The 20,196-nt window shown below is 42.9% G+C and overlaps 1 protein-coding gene across 1 annotated transcript in view; it reads right to left on the bottom strand.

The window, feature by feature from the left end:
* LOC147684134 (cytochrome P450 2J4-like) overlaps positions 1 to 20,196 on the bottom strand; it is a 72,394-nt gene that overhangs the window by 41,468 nt on the left and 10,730 nt on the right. Inside the window, exons 3-6 of the mRNA XM_086944521.1 lie at positions 12,081 to 12,230; positions 8,049 to 8,209; positions 5,978 to 6,154; positions 4,838 to 4,979 (exon numbers count right to left, since the gene is read on the bottom strand). Coding sequence (XP_086800647.1) covers positions 4,838 to 4,979; positions 5,978 to 6,154; positions 8,049 to 8,209; positions 12,081 to 12,230 — 630 coding nt within the window. The remainder of the gene's footprint in view (positions 1 to 4,837; positions 4,980 to 5,977; positions 6,155 to 8,048; positions 8,210 to 12,080; positions 12,231 to 20,196) is intronic.

Here is a 20,196-nt window from a genome sequence, read left to right on the forward strand (position 1 = left end):
TTTAATAAAATATTAAAATAATTTAAATTAAATCTGTACATCACTTTTAATAAATATTAATGTACATTAAAAAATTCGCAGCCGTGACCGCCTCATTCAACCTCATTCAGGGTGGAGATTTTTGCATAGAAAAGTATAGGGAAACAATAAAAAAGTCTATTTTAAACAAAAACAGACATTACAAATAATTTTATGTTAAATTGTAATGTAAATTCAGGCTAAATATTTGTGCTTTCATGTAGAAGAAAAGAACGAAGTAGTACAGCATTAATAAATTCATTTTGAATTAAAGCTTTAATTGATAGCAATATATTTTTTTATATAAATATTTTTCTGACATTTAAATAAAAAATGTATTCCTACCCAGAGAAAAATGTTAATGTCCATTAATAATTATTAGAAGTAAGTAAATGTAAGTTAGTTTGAATAAAATGTAATGTCATAATATATTTAATTACAAAAAAGTTTTTAGAATTGGTATAATTGAGATATACTAGTTTTGCATCTTTTTAAACAACAATACATAAATATGGATTAAGTGTATAAATTATGTTTAACATTAATTTATGTTTTTATATATTTAATTAAAAAAATTCCAATGGGGTCTTATTTTAAGTCCTTAACTCCATTACTTTGAATGGGAGAGTGTTATTGCACCAGTCTTTGGTCCTGTCTAGTGCTGGACATGAATATGACTCATTAGAATGCGTACTAATACCACGCCTGCCATTACAATGCGGCTAATACTACTTGTTGCAATAACAATGACATGCCAGTACATCGCATTCATTTACCACGCATATGCTTTTACAACGCATACCATTACAACGCAAAGCTATGCGTGGTAAAGCTATACTCATGTTAAAAATATGCAATGTAAGTGACACTACCCTGCCCTACCCTAAACCCTAATTAAGTACCCCTGCACGGTCCTCCCTGACCCCTAGTACTCTCCCTACATTAGGACTACCCAGCACAACCCCCTGGCACTTCCCTAAACCCAACAACACTACCATGCACTACACACACCAACAAACTACCCTAAACCCTAAAACACTACCTCCAGCACGACCCTCCCCCGACTCCCAGTCTGCTCCCTACACTTAAACACTACCCTGCATGACCCTCCGACACTACCCTGTACCCTAAAACACTATCCTTCACTACACACACACACCACATCACTACCCTAAAACACTACCCTGCACGACCCCCAACACTACCCTAAACCCTAAAACACTACCCAACACTACACAAACACTACAACACTACCCGAAACCCTGAAACACTACATCCAGCACTACCCTCCCCGACCAAAAGTCCGCTCCCTAAACTTAAACACTACCCCGCACAACCCCCAACACTACCCTTAACCCTAAAACACTATCATACACTACACAAACACTACAACAATACCTCAAACCCTAAAACACTACACCCACCCTGGCCCAATCCCCCTTACATCGCTCTCCTTGTGGTTCCTCTCCCTGGTTCCTACTTCGTTTCACAGCAGCTGAGTGGGGGTGCATGATGCACGTCATTGTGAGGAAACTGAGGAGCCTCGGGCCCCGATGTAGGAATCATACTGATTCGGTATTTAAGAAGTGGTAAATGTAGGTAAATCAGAATCGGTAAATACCGAATCGGTAAGATTCGGTATTTACCGATTCTGCAAATACCGAATCGGTATCCCCCATTGATTCCTATGGGCCTTGAAGCCCATAGGAATCAATGTGGAATACCGAATCAGTATTTACCGATTCGTTAAATTCCGAATTTTGCAAGGGTGCAGGGGGTGTCACTTTGACACCCTCCGGCACCCCAATTCCGGACTTGTGTGCCATGTGGCACACAGACATGCCCTATGGGCATGTCTGTGTGTCACATTGCACAGGTGTGCATGCACAGATGTGCATGCACACCTGTATTCGGTATTTTACCGTCCAATTGGATTGGGTGGTAAAATACCGAATCAAACTGGCCTTTGGGACTCAGAAGAGTCCCACCTACATATGGAAGTTACCGAATCGGTAAAAATACCGATTCGGTATTTTACCGATTCGGTAAATTTACCGATTCGGTAAATTTACCGAATCGGTAAAATAGGCCACCTACATCAGGAATGACCATTTACCGGTCGGTAACAGCTGAAATCGGCCGTTACCGGTCGGTAAATGGCCACCTACATCTGGCCCTCAGTTTCCTCAGAACAAGGTGGATCGCCATTACATCGCTTGCATTGTATAAGTGCATGCAATGAAATACCATGCGTAGTAATGGCTACACGTTGTTACATCGCATGCATTGAACGCATGCACTGCAATGGTATGCAGTGTAAAAGACTCGTTTAAATGGCTGTTTACTGCTGGACATATCACACAATTGCAAGTTACTACAAAAGTGCAAGTTACAAGTGTGATTTACTACAAAAGTGTAAGTTACACATATGCGTTATTACAAAAGAGAAAGTTACACGCCCATGATACTACAAAAGTGCAGTTTGTAAATAGTACTTTGTAGTATCGGAAACGAGACCGCCCAAGATGGTGTTGATGGCCCCGTAAGTAACCCTGGGCGTAGTTTGCGTAGTAGCACTACAAGTAGCTGCGCGTGGTATACTTTGAACTACACGTAGTACACGTAGTACTGTGTAGCGTAGCTGATGGCACTGTGTACTTTTCATACAAAAACAACAATGGTCCCAAGCAAGGAGACAGAGGATAGTTGAAAATAAATATAGACCCAGTCAGTTCTATATTGGTGAAGACATGCCCAGCCAGATACTGTGTACTTGTCTGCACTGTGAAATATTTGCAAATGGCATCTTGCATAGTTCCAGTTATTATAAAATAAGTATCTTTATCTTTATATGCTAAAGAGCATATAGTACTTTCACAAAAGTGAAACTGAAAAATTAGCAAGCAGTGAGAGAGGTGATGATTTTGGGATCCTCCCTAACTTAGATAGAGAACCAAGCAGTTGCCTTGAATACAAGAAGCACATCTTGTTGAGCGATTCGGTGGTGGTCCCATCCTCTTAGGACCACCCCAAGCACAGTTATTGGCAAAGAAAATCCCAAAATAATTCTACAAAGAGCTGCAGTTCAACTAGTCATTACTAGATGTTCCTCACGAGTCAAATGCAAATGCTTGATGAAAGGGTTTCGATGCTTTTGCATTTGACTCGTGAGGGACATCTAGAAACAACTAGTGGAAAGGCAGCTTGATGTAAGAATAATTTCAATGCTTTTGCATTTGACTCGTGATGGACATCTAGTAATGACTAGTTGAACTGCAGCTCTTTGTAGAATTATTTTGATATTGGATTCTATAACATTCACTGCCCACTGCTAATCTCATCCCATAATGCTTTGCAGGGCCCTTGGGATTGTTTTTTTGCCAATAACAGTGCTTGGGGTGGTCCTAAGAGGATGGGGTCACCACCGAAGTTCAACAAGAAGGGCTTTTTGTTTATGCTCCTTGTGTTCAAGGCATCTGCTTGGTCCTCCCCCTAGGTTAGGGGAGACCCAAAAATCATCAGCTCTCTCATTGCCTAATGTTTTCATTGAAAAAGTTCACTTTTGTGAATTGGTTATATGCTTTTTCACAAGTAAAATGGGATGGTGTTGATTTAGCTGCTACGCTACATGATTAAGCACAGTTTTTGTACTGTGCTAATTTGTATAAACTACGTATGCTCTGTTAGCGTAGCGTAGTACTATGCCATGGATGCAATGCCTATGTTTTGCATTGCGGCAGGAGCTGCTGGTTGCAGCACCAGCCTCAATGTAAACTAGGGACACTTGACATATACCTGCACTAGGTGGTGCACGGATATGTGGGGGGGCACCATAGGTGCCCACCAGTGCCCATATCGGAGGGCCAGGGGAGAAGGGGGCCCACCACAGCCTCCCAAACTCCCTTTTTGCCTACATGAAAAATGCAGGCGGAAAGAGACATCATATTCCCTTTGGTGTGCCTGGTAGGCACTGGCACCATTGTAGGGATGGTCCGATGGTCCATTGAAACCTGCTTACGATGGCGGTGAGACCGCCACTTTCAGACTGTCGGTGGCGGTCTCACCATCTTTCAATACTCAATCACACAGTGGTTAATGTTTTTTTTAATACATAAAAGAGTCAACCCAACTAGCAGAACACAACAACAGTATTCCTAAATTGGTTGGTCCGCCAGGCCATAGTGACATTTGCTTTGTATCAACCATCCAGGAAAGAAGAGAAAAGTCTCTGTAGTAATTTATGAAGCATCAGCTTTTGGTTTGTTAGGCTGATGTGGGATGATCCGACAATTATAATGGCTGCACCCTGGGCTAAATGTTGTTATGAAATAAAATATAATTGTTCAACTTTTTAACAATTATTATTATCAATAACTTTTCTGAGTTGTATTAATCTTACACTTCTTTTAACTTTGTTTACTGCTAGTTTAACCAGTGTCGAAGATCACTTCTTTCATATCTCTTCCTGTTGTGTTAACATGGTCAAAGGTAATGTGATGTCACAAATTGTAATAAGAATAAACGATGTATTAAGGTTGTGCGATCTCACTTCTGCTTCCCATGGCATTTTGGTGGATTGATGGAAGCCATAAAGTACATTCTGTAAATGGCGCTTGTTTTTGAGTGGATTTGACAGGCCAAATGTATTGTGTCAAAACTGATTAATAAACATCCTTCTCTTAGAGGAATATCATGCACCCTCAAATATAGTTCTTTCATTACATTTGCTAATCCACTGAACACGCCCATTCCTTAGAGTTCTGAATTCATACCAGGTAGGGCAAAACATACTTTCAGTAGTACCCATCTCAGCCCTCACCTTGAATTTTTGGTTGATTAACCAGGTAAAGTAGGGCCCAGCGTAGGGTAGTGGTGGTGGTCTCTGTCCCAGCTAGAAAAAAATCAGCTGCAAGGCGGACCATGTTATGCTCATCAAATGTAGAGGCGACATCCTGGGAGTCCTGAATGGGATATGAACATGAAAACTTAGCAAATCTGAAATACTGAAAGAGCTTATTGTGAAGACATCATAACTTGGGGAACTGAGTGATGATGTAAAGTCCTGGTCATAAAATGGAATTGATATAAATTAATATGGGGCATTGCAGAATGACTTTATACAGATTGCAGATTTTATTTTCTCCTAGTTATTGATAACATTGGGTAACTAGTTTGGGGTAAGGTTAAATTATAACTCTGTTATGGGGACACAACTAATGTGGATGAGGGCTTGTGCCTGCAGTATTTATGGGTGAGAATAATTGATTCCTCTTTCCAGAGAAATGGAAGCGAAGAAAGACTTCAGAATTTAGAGGGATGGGCAATTTCAATAATCCCACATTTAGGAGGGATTGGGAAGAACAGTATCGTCCTCTGACTAGAGGAATGGAATTACTTAGAAGCATATTTGAAAGAGGTGAAGGAGGAAAGAACAATAGAATTAGTGAAGTGTGATGTATTTATTCATTTTGTGTCCTGTAAATTGCCACATTTGTCGCATTTCACATCCTTTGGAAAGCTGTGAAAGGATCTCTGTCAATGGGGTTTTGTTGACTTGCCTGGGCTGTGTTTTCTGTTTGTTCCTGTAAGAAATGAAGTAAGGTCTAAGCTTGCTGAGGATCGGGCCCCCACTTTTTTAAAGATGAAGAAGGGTTATTCAAAGAATTGACCAGGTGCTGATTTATTACCTTAAAAAGGCATGGCTTTTCAGTTCAGTGTGTTTGTTAGTAAAGAGCTGGGGTTATTCAAAGATTGTGAACACAGAACTTTTTATTATTTATTCACACACTTTATTCTTCAGTTATTGTAGGATGAATACCCCTTTGCATGAGAAATCAATCAGGTAGAAAGATTCCTGTTTGACCTTTTCTTTCTTATCACTGCATGTGTTTTTTCTATGTACAAAGCACCCCCTGGGAGCTTGAGTAGACCAGCCAACATGCCAGAAGCAAACACTTACTATTGAGATTTTAGTTTGGTAGAAATCCAACAAGTCCTGGGGCTCCTCATTCACTCCATTCTCTTTGTGACTCTGGATTTCCTTCTTCATAAATTCTTCCAAGAAGGAATTGCTCTTGAAGGCATCCAGATGAGGTCCTGGAACATGCCGCATCAGCCAGGGGAACACATCAAAAATCTGGGGTGAAAGATATTGTATTGATTAAGCAGAGTGTCCTTTTCTGATCATACAATCAACAAAAATATTATACTCCCTGAATCCTATTGTTTGACACAATCTCCAATACAGATGTATTCTGGATTATCAGTGGACAACTTAAGTACAAATGGAGCAGGAAAACAATGAGTATATGACCCCTCTCGGGTCAATATGGAAAGCCCTCACTCACCACCCTGGTTGGTGACATGCTTCATCATAGGGCCCCACTGGAGAGGCCGAGTGCCTCCCCAGTGTGCTTCGACGCCAGATCTACTGTGGAGCGGGTTTTGTGAAATAGACATGAAGTGAGTGATTAGGAGGTGATAGTGATAGTTAAAAAATTTCTTCAGTGTCTCAAAAAATATATTTTATTGCTTGATCACTTGGACAGAATAAAATAGTGTGGGAAAATGGTCCTAAAAAATTGTTTGGTTATTTCCAATGGGTTAATAATCAGTCAACATGTTTCTGCCTTGAAACTGTGTGAATTTACCAGGCATTCATCAAGACAAATGTGTACTAAACCCTGGCGATATGAGCACTCTAAGGCCCACCCTAACCTAGGGACGTGAAAGTGAAAATCGCGTGTTAAAAAGTGCATGGAGAAGGAGCGAACTCTTCCTAAGGTCCTCCCAATTTAGGAGACCTCACAGTCAGTGAATATGCACCTGTTGAAAAATAGGGACAGAGACATACACATAAGAGACAGGACAAACAGTTAAAATTTGCTATGCTCATAGGTATATCCACAGTGCTCCAGTTGTGGTGAGAGGACAGTGGACGGCGGTATAACTATATTGTTAACACCATACTATGTCCCAGGAGAGATTGCGCTATGCTATAGGGGTGCTGTGGACTACAGGTGGTTCACAGATTTAAAGTAGCCCTTGCTTGGATACCAGCACGTGTAAAATATAGGATCAATGCACCTGTTGAAAAAAAGGGACAGAGACATACACATAAGAGACAGGACAAACAGTTAAAATTGCCATGCTCAATGTCCATTGATCCTATATTTTACACGTGATGGCATCCAAGCATCTTGCTGCTGTGGAAGTAGATTTGTCTCTGATGCAGCTTCCAACTCTCCAGTGGGAAAGGTAGGGCGCCAAAAGCAAGTGACAGAAGGCTCCTGTAGTTTATAATTTTAAACGTGCTCTGAGATCGACTTGCTAAGTGAGAAATTATGTAATGTGCAAAAGTACAGGGCAGCAAAAATAAAATCTTACTCGCTCTGTCCATTTTTCATTTATGCTTTACTTTCCTCTTCTTCTGCTCTTCCTTTTCTCGTTCTCTTTCTCCCTTAACTTCTTTCTCATTCTACAGACTCTCACTCAATCAGTTTCTCTCTACTTGGGCATTACTCTTCAGACTAATTTCTTCTCACTGTCTGTCACAAAAAGCATACATTATCTTGTTTATCAGCCTTTCTTTTAAAAGCTAACTTGTAATCTGTCTCAGGTCACACATTCAAGTTTCTGTGCTCAGGTTGCTTCCTTTGATTAACAACCAGTGCTTAATTTGAGCAGGGGCTTTCAGGTGCTCAGCACCGGCACCTAATCCTCAGCACCAGTGCTTATAGCACCAATTAAGGACCCACTCATTTGGAAGGCAGGCAATTTCCCCCATAATCACAGGATTTTGAGCCACGCCAAGACTCGAACCCGGTTTCCCAGCTACGAAATCAGCAGCTCTAGCTGTTAGGCCCAGTCCTCTCCAGAATTATAAATGCCAGGGCTCTGGTCAGGAGGCAGTTTGCACCAGCTTATTTCTCCTGTTAGCGCTGCCTCCTAAGGGAGCCCCCGCACTTTTTATTTTACAAATTAACCGCTGTTAACAACTCAATTAAATATGAAGTCTTTTTAAGACTCACCCTGCCCCACGAGCTGACTAGTTTGCTAGCAATGACATCATTTGCTTTGATGAGCTGAGGGAATTCTTTATCGTCTCTGGAGAAGCGGTGCCCAAAAATCACAGCAGCGATCACATTAGTGACAGAATGGACGATCGCTGGAGAGGGATCCAGGCTTTTCCCTGCAACCAGAAATACAAAAACATAACTTGCGTTATAGTACACTTTTAGTATTTCTCCTTCTGGGCCCAATTTGGTTCTCCCTTGTTACATGTGTTAGCAGCTTTAGGCTGCCTTTGCTTTGCACAGACACACATAATGCATTCGTTTTTGTGACATAAAATTATTTTAGCACACTATGATTATTATATTTTATTCAGTGACATTTCCTGGGATTTAGTCTGTACATTATATACAAGGTTGAACAACATTAGGGCTCATTACGTCAGGCGGAAATCCTCTGCCTGACAGTTGGAATCTTCCCCACCGCGTCAGAGCCCTTCCGACTGCCAGAGAACAATGTTTCATGTCAGAATGTGAACTGGCCGATCATTCCGACTCGGTTCCAACCAACGTGCGTATTCCTGTAGGTCGGAACAGCACCGTAACTAAGGGCGGGCAGAGAATACAGCTCCGGCAGTAGAGTGTGTGGAGTTTTGCCTACTCCACTCCCTGCTGAGAACGTGGAGTTTAGGCAAAACTCGACTCCGCAGCGGAGCGGAGTTAGCTAGCCCTCCCTGTCAAACATATGCTCCCCACCCTCACTCCTCATAATACAAAATTATTTAAAATAAATTAAAAAAGAAAAAGGCACTTACCTTTAATGTGGCGCCGCTTGGCTGCCCTCCTCCTCTCTGTGGGCTCTCTCCCGCAAACCCCTATGTCAGACGTACGTCTTGGTAGGACTGCGCATGTGCACACATGCACAGTTCTCGCAACACATACATCCGACATAGGAGTTTGCGGGAGAGACCACGGCGAGGAGGAGGAGGGCAGCCCCGAGTCAACACAGCAGAGGTAAATATTTTTTTCTTTTTTTCTTTTTTTATCTTTTCGGACATGAAAACTCTTTTGGAAAGTGACTATTGGGCCCTTTTGCAGAGCCCCCTAGCCCTCGAGGCCTACCGTTGGTAGCCAAGGGGGTACCTAACGTACCCCACTGTAAAAACCCTGCACTGTGTGGCAGGCACCATGAGTGGGTGCCTGCAACAGGATGCAGGGTTTTATACACACACACCCATTTCCAATTAAGACCCTGTGTTATGGCCGGTACTCAGGCCTAACATGAGCTCCTGTAGGAAACAATGGGAATCCAACCGAAAAATGTTGGGATGCATCATAATCCGCTGTCGGATCTGCAGACTGCTTGTCAGTCGGTCCAGAATCTGAGATGGTGTCAGGTGGATGCTTTTTGCCTGACATCGTAATGAGCCCCCTAATGTACTGTTTTTCTTCTGCCCAGTCAGGAACTTCTCCTAACTTTGCTAGACATAACACGGTAGCATAGCTGCAGGTTTTTTAATACAATAGTTGGTCGGGATTTCCGACTAGCATTCTTCCGCATGTCATTTGTGGCGGGCGTAAAACATGCAACCGATGGCGGTGAGACCGCTACTGACAGGCTGTCAGTGGCGGCCTCACGTCATCGTAATCTGCCCCTAAATTACTTCCCACCCTGTTCTCATATAAATCCACAAGCCGCTACAGTACTAAAAATAAAAATAATTACTTGCATCATATACATTTAAAATATATATCAAAATACATAATAACAATTGAAAATCGATATAAACAACTATATTATTGTACTCAATAATAATTACCTCGATATTTTAAAAATCAATATTACTTACCTTAATATGATATTCTTGACAATGATATTCTGCCTGACGATATTTCCATGTCACAATATTTTTGGCTCGATATTTGTACAAGTCGATATGTACAACTCTATAGTTTGTCTCACCATCCCACGTTTGACCTGGCATCTCACCTAATGCTTATTAAGGGACTGGAAGAGGCAGGAATCAATGGTACAGCTCTTAAGTGGCTAGCTTCATTTTTAAGAAACAGAAGCCTTCAGGTTTGCGAGGAATCATTCTGCTCAAATACTCTGGCCCTGGAATATGTAATGCCACAAGGTTCATCATTGAGCCCCACTCTGTTTAACGTCAATGTTCGAAAATTGGCAGCTATTATAATGCGGCATGGACTTTAAATGGTATTTTCCTCTGATGATACTTCAATACTCATTTCCCTAACAGGAGATACAGCAGCACTCTCTACCCAATCTACTGTTTGTCTAAGAGAAATCACTAACTGTATGCCTAGCAGTAACTTGAAACTCAATGAAAACAAAACTGAGGTCCTGGTGGTCAGTAAAAATCCTACTCTTTGGACTGAGTTACTGTGCCCCGACTGCTTAAGTGATTTATTGCTTCATAAAACAGAAATAAAAAGTCTTGCCAGATTGACAGCCACCTCACTATGGAGGTTTTAGTAGGAAAATTAGCAGCCTGTTGTTTTTGCTTACAAAGAACATTAAGGTAGGTTCTGAGTTGGCTCCCTCTTGCCACTCGAAGAACTGCAGTCCAGGGTCTTATGCTGTCTCGTCTTGACTAGGGTAACTCAGTTTAACTGGGAAGCCTTTGGTATGTGGTCAAGTGACTAAAAGTGGTTCAGAAGGCTGCAGTGTGCACTCAGTTAAAGATTCCGAAGCATCATTTGGTTTCCTCGTCTCTTGCAGCCTTTCACTCGCTGCCAATATCCAAGAGAATTACATGAAAATCTCTGCCTTATCCATTGGGGCCCTTCATAACAAAAGCTCTCCTCTAATAGAGTCATTGCTAACACCCTACAACACTCACAGAACTAACTTGAGATAAAATCCTAAAATTACTACTTTTGGTATTCACAGAAGTCAGGATTATGTCTTAAGTCTGTCTTAAGTCTGTCCTAAGTCTGTCTTAAGACAAACTTAAGACAACATCCTAACTTCTGTGAATACCAAAAGTAGTAAGTTTAGGATTTTGTCTTAAGTTTGTTCTGTGAATCGGGCCCTAAGAGATCATTACACTCTCAGTGCTCAAAATTGAGAAAACCAGAAGCAGCGGGCGATCTTTTGCCTACCTGGCATCAAAACTCTGGAACACACTGCCTTCACCCTTGAGAATGTTTAAAGAAGAAATCAAATTCAGGAAACTTCCCAAGACCCACCTATTTTGAGTGATATGCATTACACCAGCTACTATGTGACGGACATGACATTCAGCGCTGAGAGGTCCGTGGATGCTGGGAATGCATCTGTAAAGCAATGTTAAGTTGTGAGGGTCCAGCGAGACCTGAAGCCAGGACATGGGAGAGGAGATCGCATCTTGGTGACCTACCAGTGGTATGACCAACTCCTTTCTGGCAGTGAGGATTCAGGTTGGAGATGCCACCATGAAGCTTTGGACTGCCATTTTGTGTCTTATTCCATCGTGAATTTCAACTAGGCTAATACCTGTTCTGCTCTCCTTGTTCACTCTACCTTGGTCTGATTATGGAGGCCACATTGAAATGCAAATGATGCTGCTTGCTATTGCTTTTCTTTTGTTCTTGCCTTCAGTGTAATTGTATTGCCTAATTTCTAGGATTTATTGTGTTATTGTTGAACTTTTTCTGTTACATTGTTGTTTCTCATGTAAAGCGCTCTGATACTTCCGGGTCTAGCCTAGTGCTATATAAAACTCTTTAAATAAAAATTCTCCACCTACCCTCATAGCTATGTACCTTAGCTTGCCGTTGTAATGTATCAATGTGGGTAATTGATGTTGTATGTAGCTACACAAAATGTTCACATGTATCCTCCTGTTCTTTTGCAAGCTGCTTGTATACAGTGGTAGCCTTTCTACGTAAAGCGCTTAGACAACCCTTTGGGTCGGTCTTGCAATATAGAAAACCATGCAAATAAATAAATGAATTCACATTATATCAGATGAAACTGAATGAGCCTAATATGGGGCTCAGATGTTTAATATCATAGAAGTAGCCCCTGGGCCTGAAATCATTTACCTTTCGTCATCGCAAAGAACTCCACCAAGCTCCGAGCCTCCTCCTGGATCCGCACTTCTATAATTTTCTTGCCAACCCCGAGATTCCTCAGAGACATCGTACCAAAGCGTCTCTGCTGCTTCCAGGTGGGTCCAGAGGAAAAGAGAACTCCTAAGTAATCAATTGTATGTTACGTTATTAGTTAATTGTCTCTTCAGCGTAACATACTCATTTCATTTTTAGGTCTGGCTAAATAATGGTTTGGTCCTTTCTGCTAGTGTAATGCTGTACAGGTAGAGGTACTCTATGCAGAAGACTGCAAGAGAGACTTGCTTGTCAATGACTTTCATTTTTTTTTAAATATTTTTATTTGCTTTTCATAGTACAAGAACATAACAAGCATGACACAATTGATCGTCAAACCCCACCCGTCCTCCCCCCACCCTCTACCTTCCACCTGGAACAACAATTTAGAATTCCCCATAACTAAATGACTGGATCAAGTCACTCCCTAAGCCCCCATCCACTTCGATATAATACCCACCCATGCGCCTCCTGCTGTCTAGGACAGGATGACTCCTCATCTGCCCCAGTTCAAAGACCTCCATCCAGGCCGTGATACCTGCGCCAGTTGCCCCACATTCTACCAAACCTTTTAGGGCATACCCTTGCCTTATATGTAATCCTTTCAGCTGCCATATACAAATCCATACCTCTCCTCCACTCCTCCAGCAGTGGCAGTGCTGCGACCCCCCATCTCCTCGCCACATCTCGTTTAGCCACCACCAGAGCAGGTACTAAAATGATCAGCAGTGGGCGGTTCAAGTCTACATCATTGGTCATACCTAATAAAACCAGTTTGGGGTCCAACGGCAAGGTAATCTCCAGTACCCCCCAAGCTCTCTCAGGACCTCGCCCAGTAAGTCTGAATTTCAGGGCAGGACCAGATTATGTGATAAAAATCCCCCTTGTCCCAGCCACATCTCGGGTCACTAGCTCTTCCCATAGCATACAGGCGCCCTCTATCATAATAGGTCCTATGGAGGATTTTATACTGTATAAGTCGCAGGCGGATTTTAAGACAACTTCCCTCAGGTGCATCAGGACTGTATCCCATTCCACTATATCCATTACCCCTACATCATGCTCCCAGTTCCTTCTAAGGGTTACTAGACCATCCGGTATGTTGTTCATCAGGGTTCTATATGCCCTACCCGGGGAGTGTTCCTGTAGCAGTCTTCCCTCCAGTGGTGCATACTCTGGGAGCGTCCCCGTCAATGTCCTCTCTGCCTGCCAGGCGTGACGCAGCTGCGCATATTTGAAATATTGCGTGTGGTGTAGCCCATACTCCACCCTCAGTGCATGGAATGAATTCAACGTCCCTTTCCTCATCAAGTCTCCCAGGACCGAGATACCTATGTCGTCCCATCTCTGGAAACCCCGTAATTTACCTAATTCCTTCAGCCAGGCGCACCGCCATATTGTAGTCTGTCTTGTCGATTTTCGCGCCTACCCGATGGCTCTTGACGCCCATTCCCAGATCCTCAGAGTAACTCTGGTGGCAGGAAGCAGTCTGTCTCCTCCCTTACCCCCATACAGATAATGAATGCAGGTGCGTTTCGCCATGCCGTGCCTCTCCAGAGCGTAAGTGGGATGCCTAGCAGGGGCGTGTATCCAATCATTGATGGGCGGCAAGTGCACTGCCCAGTAATATACTTCCATATTTGGCAGTGAGATTCCACCGCTGTATTAGTGCCGTTGTAAGGTCGCCAGTGCCACTAAGGGCTGTTTCCCCAACCACAGAATGACTTTCATTTTTGAGCTACAAATACCATTCTCTCTCTCTGTAACTCATTCATCTCTTGCTACCTTTACTAACTGCGGAAAATAACATTTGAAGATAGTGAAACACAACAGGGGCGGCAAGATGGCCGCTGCAGCGTTGTGCTGAGAGGTCGCAGCTAAACCCTCTCTCGCATCAACGATATGTACTACGAAATGGACGCTGTGCTGATCAAATCCTACCCTTAATGGATCGTTAATGGAGTTGTAGCGCTGGTGGTGTAGCTGGTTCCTGGAAAAAAGTACGTTCAGAAACGCATTCACCGGATCGGAGTGGCCTGGACCTGGGTCAAGGGCAAGGCTGTAAAGCTATTTATCAGTCGGAGAATGGCACAGAAGTTACCCCCTCGGACCGAGGAGAAGGGGAAGGAAAAAAGCAAGAAGGCGCAAAATTCAGAAGCAGTAAAACTAGGATCGACTGTGTATGGGAAATTGGATACCCCTGCTGGGAAAGGCGCCGGAGCAATAAGGAAGATTCTCCCCCCTCCTATGATTGAGAAAGGTGGGGGGAAAAAAGGAGAGATGCGGGGGAAGCCAAGCACACTGATGAAAAACACGAGCGGGCAAGCAGCGGTAGAAAGTCACCCAGCTGGGTTTGACCCCGCGAAAATAGAAAGCAGTAGCAAGTATCGGGAGCCAGTCCTCAGACAACCTACCTTGTTGCAGGTACTCGAAGCGAAGAACACAGAGCACTTCGCTCCACGGAAGAATACAAACGAAACAGTGGCTCTGTCTCCATGTAACATCCTCGTGGACGCAATAGACGCTGCAAGCAAGGGAGACGCTATGCTACTGGTTGCTAAGCAACGATCGACTCCGGCAGAGAACACTGCAGGAAACACCATTCCTGAGGCTCCTGACGCTCACGCTGTTGGCTGTGTGCAGGACAGAGGTGAGGCTTTGAATGTGGCCAAAGAGGATATCAAAGGGGGTTCAAATGTGGTCACATCAAGGGGGGATACGACAGCTGATATGCTCGGAGCCTTATTAAGTGTGGAGGAGGAAATGAACGCAGAAATGAATGCATTAAAACCACGGGACAGTACCTGGGGCAGCAGGGCCAGCCTTGCTGAGAAAGACAACCTTACAGTTAATATAAATATCCAAGCTATGGGAGGAGGGGACAGTGCCTCCGTGGAACCAGAATTCTACTCAGTGAATGAGGACTCTGAGTCTGCAGTATCTACTGACATTAGTTCTGAAGAGGAAGATGAGGAGCTAACTGGTACAGATTATACCACTTCAGGGAAAGAATCTACAGCGAGAAAAAAACGTGGGAAGTTAAAGAGTCAGTCATTTGGGTTTCCCGAACGTACGGAGAAACGTCTGTTATGGGACTTTTCTGCAACATCGCAGGTGTACCAGGAGGATGATAACAATAAGGCCAGTGCGGCATCCTGCGTTGATGGAGCCACAGGGGGTCTCCCACCCCCCAAACAGGATTCTTTTGAAAGTAGTTATCTTAAACAAATGCAAGGGGAGGCCAGGGCTGAAAGTCGAAGAGCAAGACAGGCCACAAAGAAAATTCAGAACACTTTGAGGAAAGTTAACAAGCTCTACGATGGGATAGTGGACAGAGTAACAGAGGTGGAGGAGCGTACTGGCAGACTGGAAGATGACGTTGGAAGCTGGCAGACATTCAAAACAGAACACGAGAAGCTAGCGGTGGATATGTGTTGGAAAATGGAGGACTTTGAAAACAGGCAGAGGAGGAATAATGTTAGATTACTGGGTGTGGCAGAAGGGACAGAAGGGCAGGACGTCAGGCAATTTGTGGTTAACCTATTGAAGGGGGCTTTCCCAGAATCCCAGTGGCAGTGGGATAGGGAGATACAGAGAGCACATAGATTCCCATTCACAATGAAGAAAGCCCATGGTTCGGGCGGTGCAGGGAGTGAGGGGCAGGGAAACCTTCCAAGAGCTATCTTAATAAATGTAGGGAACTTTCTGCTCAGAGAAGAGATTATCAGTAAGGCTAGACCTGATAATAGGAGGACATTTGAAGGCGTAACCTTCTTCGCCAGGCCTGATTTCTGCCATGCTACTATAGAGAGGAGATGGAAGTTACGGCAGATGATTTCCCCTTTTCAGGCCCTTGGTATGGAGGCATATCTCTTATTCCCCGCTAGGCTTAAGGTGATCGTGAGGGGTAAACCATGGATGTTCACATCTGAAATCAAAGCACAGCTATTCTTGGAAGAGATGAAAAAAAAGAAGGAAGGTTAGAACTGGCGTGACAAGCGAATTATATTAAGCACTGCTAGTAGTGCTCAGGTAAAGGGTTATAAGGGTGAATGTGCAGTATAGCATAAATAGAAAGTTTAAGCGAGAGAGGGATGCGACTAGCGCAACCTAATGCGGGCACACATAGGTTCCATGACCTATTTGCCTGTAAAAAGGGGTGGGATGGGGTAAGGGGGGGAGAGGGGAGAGTCAAGGGGTGGTGGGGGAGGGCTCAGGGGGGTCGGAAACAGTAATAATGATTTTTTTCAATATATGTTTTTACACATTGTCACTTGTCTAGAATTAATGGTAGACCGATATATTGGTTGATGAGCGTAAAAAGAACTGGTCTTACTAGGCACATTTTTCAACAACTGTTGCAATGGCGTGCAAAATAGCAACAATTAATGTCTGTGGTGTTAACGAAATGAATAAGAGAATGAAAGTGGCGGAATATTTAAAAACCCTGTGTTTGGATCTAATTTGTTTACAAGAGACACATATAGAAGGGAGTAAGACTTATCTTTTGGAGCAATTAGGATTCAGTGTTCTGGCCAGCACTAAATAGGGTACCAGGACTAGAGGGGTAGCAATCTTGGGAAAAGGTAGGGATGTGATTATTGGGAGAAAGAAGGAAGATAAATGGGGCAGATGGGTGATAGTGGAAATAAAATTTAGGGTTCAGACAATAACTATTGTCTCAGTTTATGGATCCACAGAAGATGACCCAGATCTGTTCCAATTTTTAGATACTGAGCTAGCCCAATGGCCTGAGCCTATAGTGTGCTGTGGGGATTTTATTATACACGATCCAGAGAGTTCTTTTACACAGCACGGTGGGGCATATCGGGGAAGGAAGCAGAAGGTATATAAAGCACTAGCTGCTATGGTGTCTCACAATGCCTTGATTGATCCATGGATAAAGCTACATCCATATTTGGATGGGAGTACTTTCTACTCTGCACCACACAAAGTAATGGTCAGATTGGACTACTTCTTAATGTCTACTACCCTATTTCCTGGGTTATATATAGAACAACTACCACGGGTTATATCGGACCATAGTCCGCTAATCTGCACGCTTAAAATTGCTCAAATACAAAGAGTACCTTCGCAATGGTCATTCGAGAGAGCTTTACTAAAAGATACTACATATAGAGAACATATGGCTCCATGGATACAATACTTCTGGGAAGTTAATAGTGGGACAGCTTCCCCATGGGTGATCTGGGACACCTTTAAGGCTGGAGTAAGGGGAGAAACTATGAGTTTTGTTTTGGCAAGGCAGAAGAGGGAAAGGGATAAGAGAAAACAAACAGAAAAAGAGTTACTAAGAGAGGAAGACAGCTTGTGTAGGGCTATTGTACGGAAGCTACAGTTGGAAGAACATTTATTTAAAATCATAGCATTGAAGCTGAAGCTGTTGAAGGATTGGCCAGAAAAGCGGCAGATAACTATTTAACGAAAAATTGAAGAACATATGAATATAGTGAGAAAATAGGGCAAGTTTTAGCAAATAGAACTAGGCAGAAAACAGCAGCAGAAACAATAAAAGAGATAAGGGTTGGACAGGGGAATGTGGTAATAGATTCTAACTTAATAAGGGAAGTTTTTAGAAGGTATTACTCAGATCTATATACCCCGCAGGATATAGTAAGCCCGGTAAATATTGGAAATTATCTCCTGAATATTCCACCCCCGGTATTGCCCGAAGAGGATCGGGAGGTAATGGAGGGCCCCTTCCAGTTGGAAGAACTAGAGTCTGCCATCACAAGTCTACCAGCAGGGAAAGCAGCAGGACCAGACCTAATACCAATCGAATTTTACCAAATATTTAAGGACGTGTTGCTGGCAGATATGTTTTACACATTGTCGCAAGCACAAGTAGGGGTATCTATTCCGGAATCTTGGGTCGGATCTAATATTATCGTCATTTTAAAAAAAGGAAAACCACCAGAAGCTCCAGGATCCTATAGACCCATAACAACGATGAATTCAGATGTAAAAATATACTCGAAAATTCTGGCAAAAAGACTGCCAAAAAATATTAAACAATTGGTAACAACCACCCAGCACGGGTTTATACCTGGTAAAGGGACAACCCAACACGTTAGGACTGTAGTTACTACCCTTGATGCCGCAGATGTCTTAGGAGACCCTGTTGCAGCGCTTTTTCTTGACGCTGAGAAGGCGTTTGACAGGGTCTCTTGGGATTATCTGTGGTATGTGATGAAGTGGTGTGGGATAGGGGAAAAGTTTATAAAAGCTATACAGGCTTTATATGTTACCTACCCCCACTGCTAGAATTAGAGTTAACGGAGGGCTTTCAGCTGCAGTTAATATTGCTAGAGGGACCAGGCAAGGGTGCCCCTCCTCGCCTCTTCTTTTCGAGTTATACTTGGAGCCGCTACTACGGCGTTTTGAATCTAATATGGATATACCACCTATAAAAGTAAATAATAGTATAGTGAAGACTTTAGCGTACGCAGACGACATAGCAATTTTAACATCGAACCCTACCTTAGCCATAAAAGAGGTAGAAACGGAGGCCCTATTGTTTGGGCAGATATCTGGCTATAGCTTGAACAGAGCCAAAACGCAGATTATAAAAAATACATATACTAGGTGTAAGGATAACAGAGTGGTTAGCTCCGCAGTATACTTGGGGGTTTCACTTTCGGTGGACTTGAGTATAGTAGTTGAGAGTAATATGGCTCCTTTAATGCTGAAGGGTAAGAGTGACTTAGAGAGAATGAGCAATTTGCATCTCTCCCTGATGGGATGCACCAATGTAATAAAAATGTTGATATTGCCCAAATTTCTTTATTTTTTTCGAACTATTCCTTTGGTTTTCGAAGTTAAATGGTTTAATTTGTTAGAGAATGTATTGAATAGATTTATTTGGGCACATGGGAAGACCCGGCGTGCATATCAATATATGACTCTGCCCAGAGAGAGAGGGGGGGTGGGGGGCCCCTGATTTTAGAATGTACCAAATGGCAGCAGCATTACAGTACATGCAGGAACTAATAGGGGGTGGTGGACTCGAGGAAAGAGTTACGATTATGTCCACGGAAGTGTACTCTGCAGTGTTGGGGGTCGAGACAGAAAATTGTTTAACAAACTGTGTGGAGTTCGGGTATTACAAAAGGACCAGATTTAAGACCGTAGAAGCAGCAGTTAAGATATGGAGTTCTTTTTTAAAAAAGGCGAACCTAGGAAGATACAATAGGTATACCAGGCTATATAAGAATAAATCTTTCCCGACTGCAATCTTTGCTGATGTAATAATGGCTGGATGGGCGCAAAAAGGATAATACAGATTGGGGACTTAATGGATGAAGAGGGGATTGTTCAATTTGAAGATTTATTTCGCAAATACGGTGTTGCAAGGAGGGATTTTTTTTAATTTCTACAGATTAGGAGCTTTCTCAGCAATAAGCGGGGTGGGGCAGCAGGCTTCAGTCGCAATGAAATTCTGGAGAAAATAGGACGAGGTGGGGATTGCACGATTAGATCTTTTTATGCAAGCCTTGCAAATGGGAAGGTGTATGATATGGATACATTTAGTAACAAATGGGCTGATAAATTGGGGGGGAGACTGAAAACTTTGCGGAATCACTCGACCTGGGTCGTACCATCTTATGTTCGGGTCCCCTCCAATCTCAACATTACAAGACCCTGTTTTCACCGTACCATACACCGGCTAGAATAGCTAAATGGGGAGGCTTGTCCGGTACCACCTGCCCTCGATGTAATGCTGTAGATGCAGATATTGTCCACATGTTTGCTACCTGTCCCCAAATATACTCTTTGATTAAGAATATAGAAGAATTTATGGGTAATACTTTAAGAACTCGAGTGCAATTAACGCCACTGTTAATACTGCTGGGGAGGGATATGGGGGAAGATTATATTTATAAAGAATTTATGTTTGTTGCTACCGCAGTATTAAGGCTGACCAGAGCATGGCTGGAGAAACGCCACCCAGTAATGCAAACCTGGCTTTCAAATTTATTAGGAATGTATAATTTGGAAAAGGCAGTATATTCACGTAAGGGAAAAAGGGGAA

This window comes from Lissotriton vulgaris, chromosome 11, assembly GCF_964263255.1.
Source record: "Lissotriton vulgaris chromosome 11, aLisVul1.2, whole genome shotgun sequence".
Lineage (NCBI taxonomy): Eukaryota > Metazoa > Chordata > Amphibia > Caudata > Salamandridae > Lissotriton > Lissotriton vulgaris.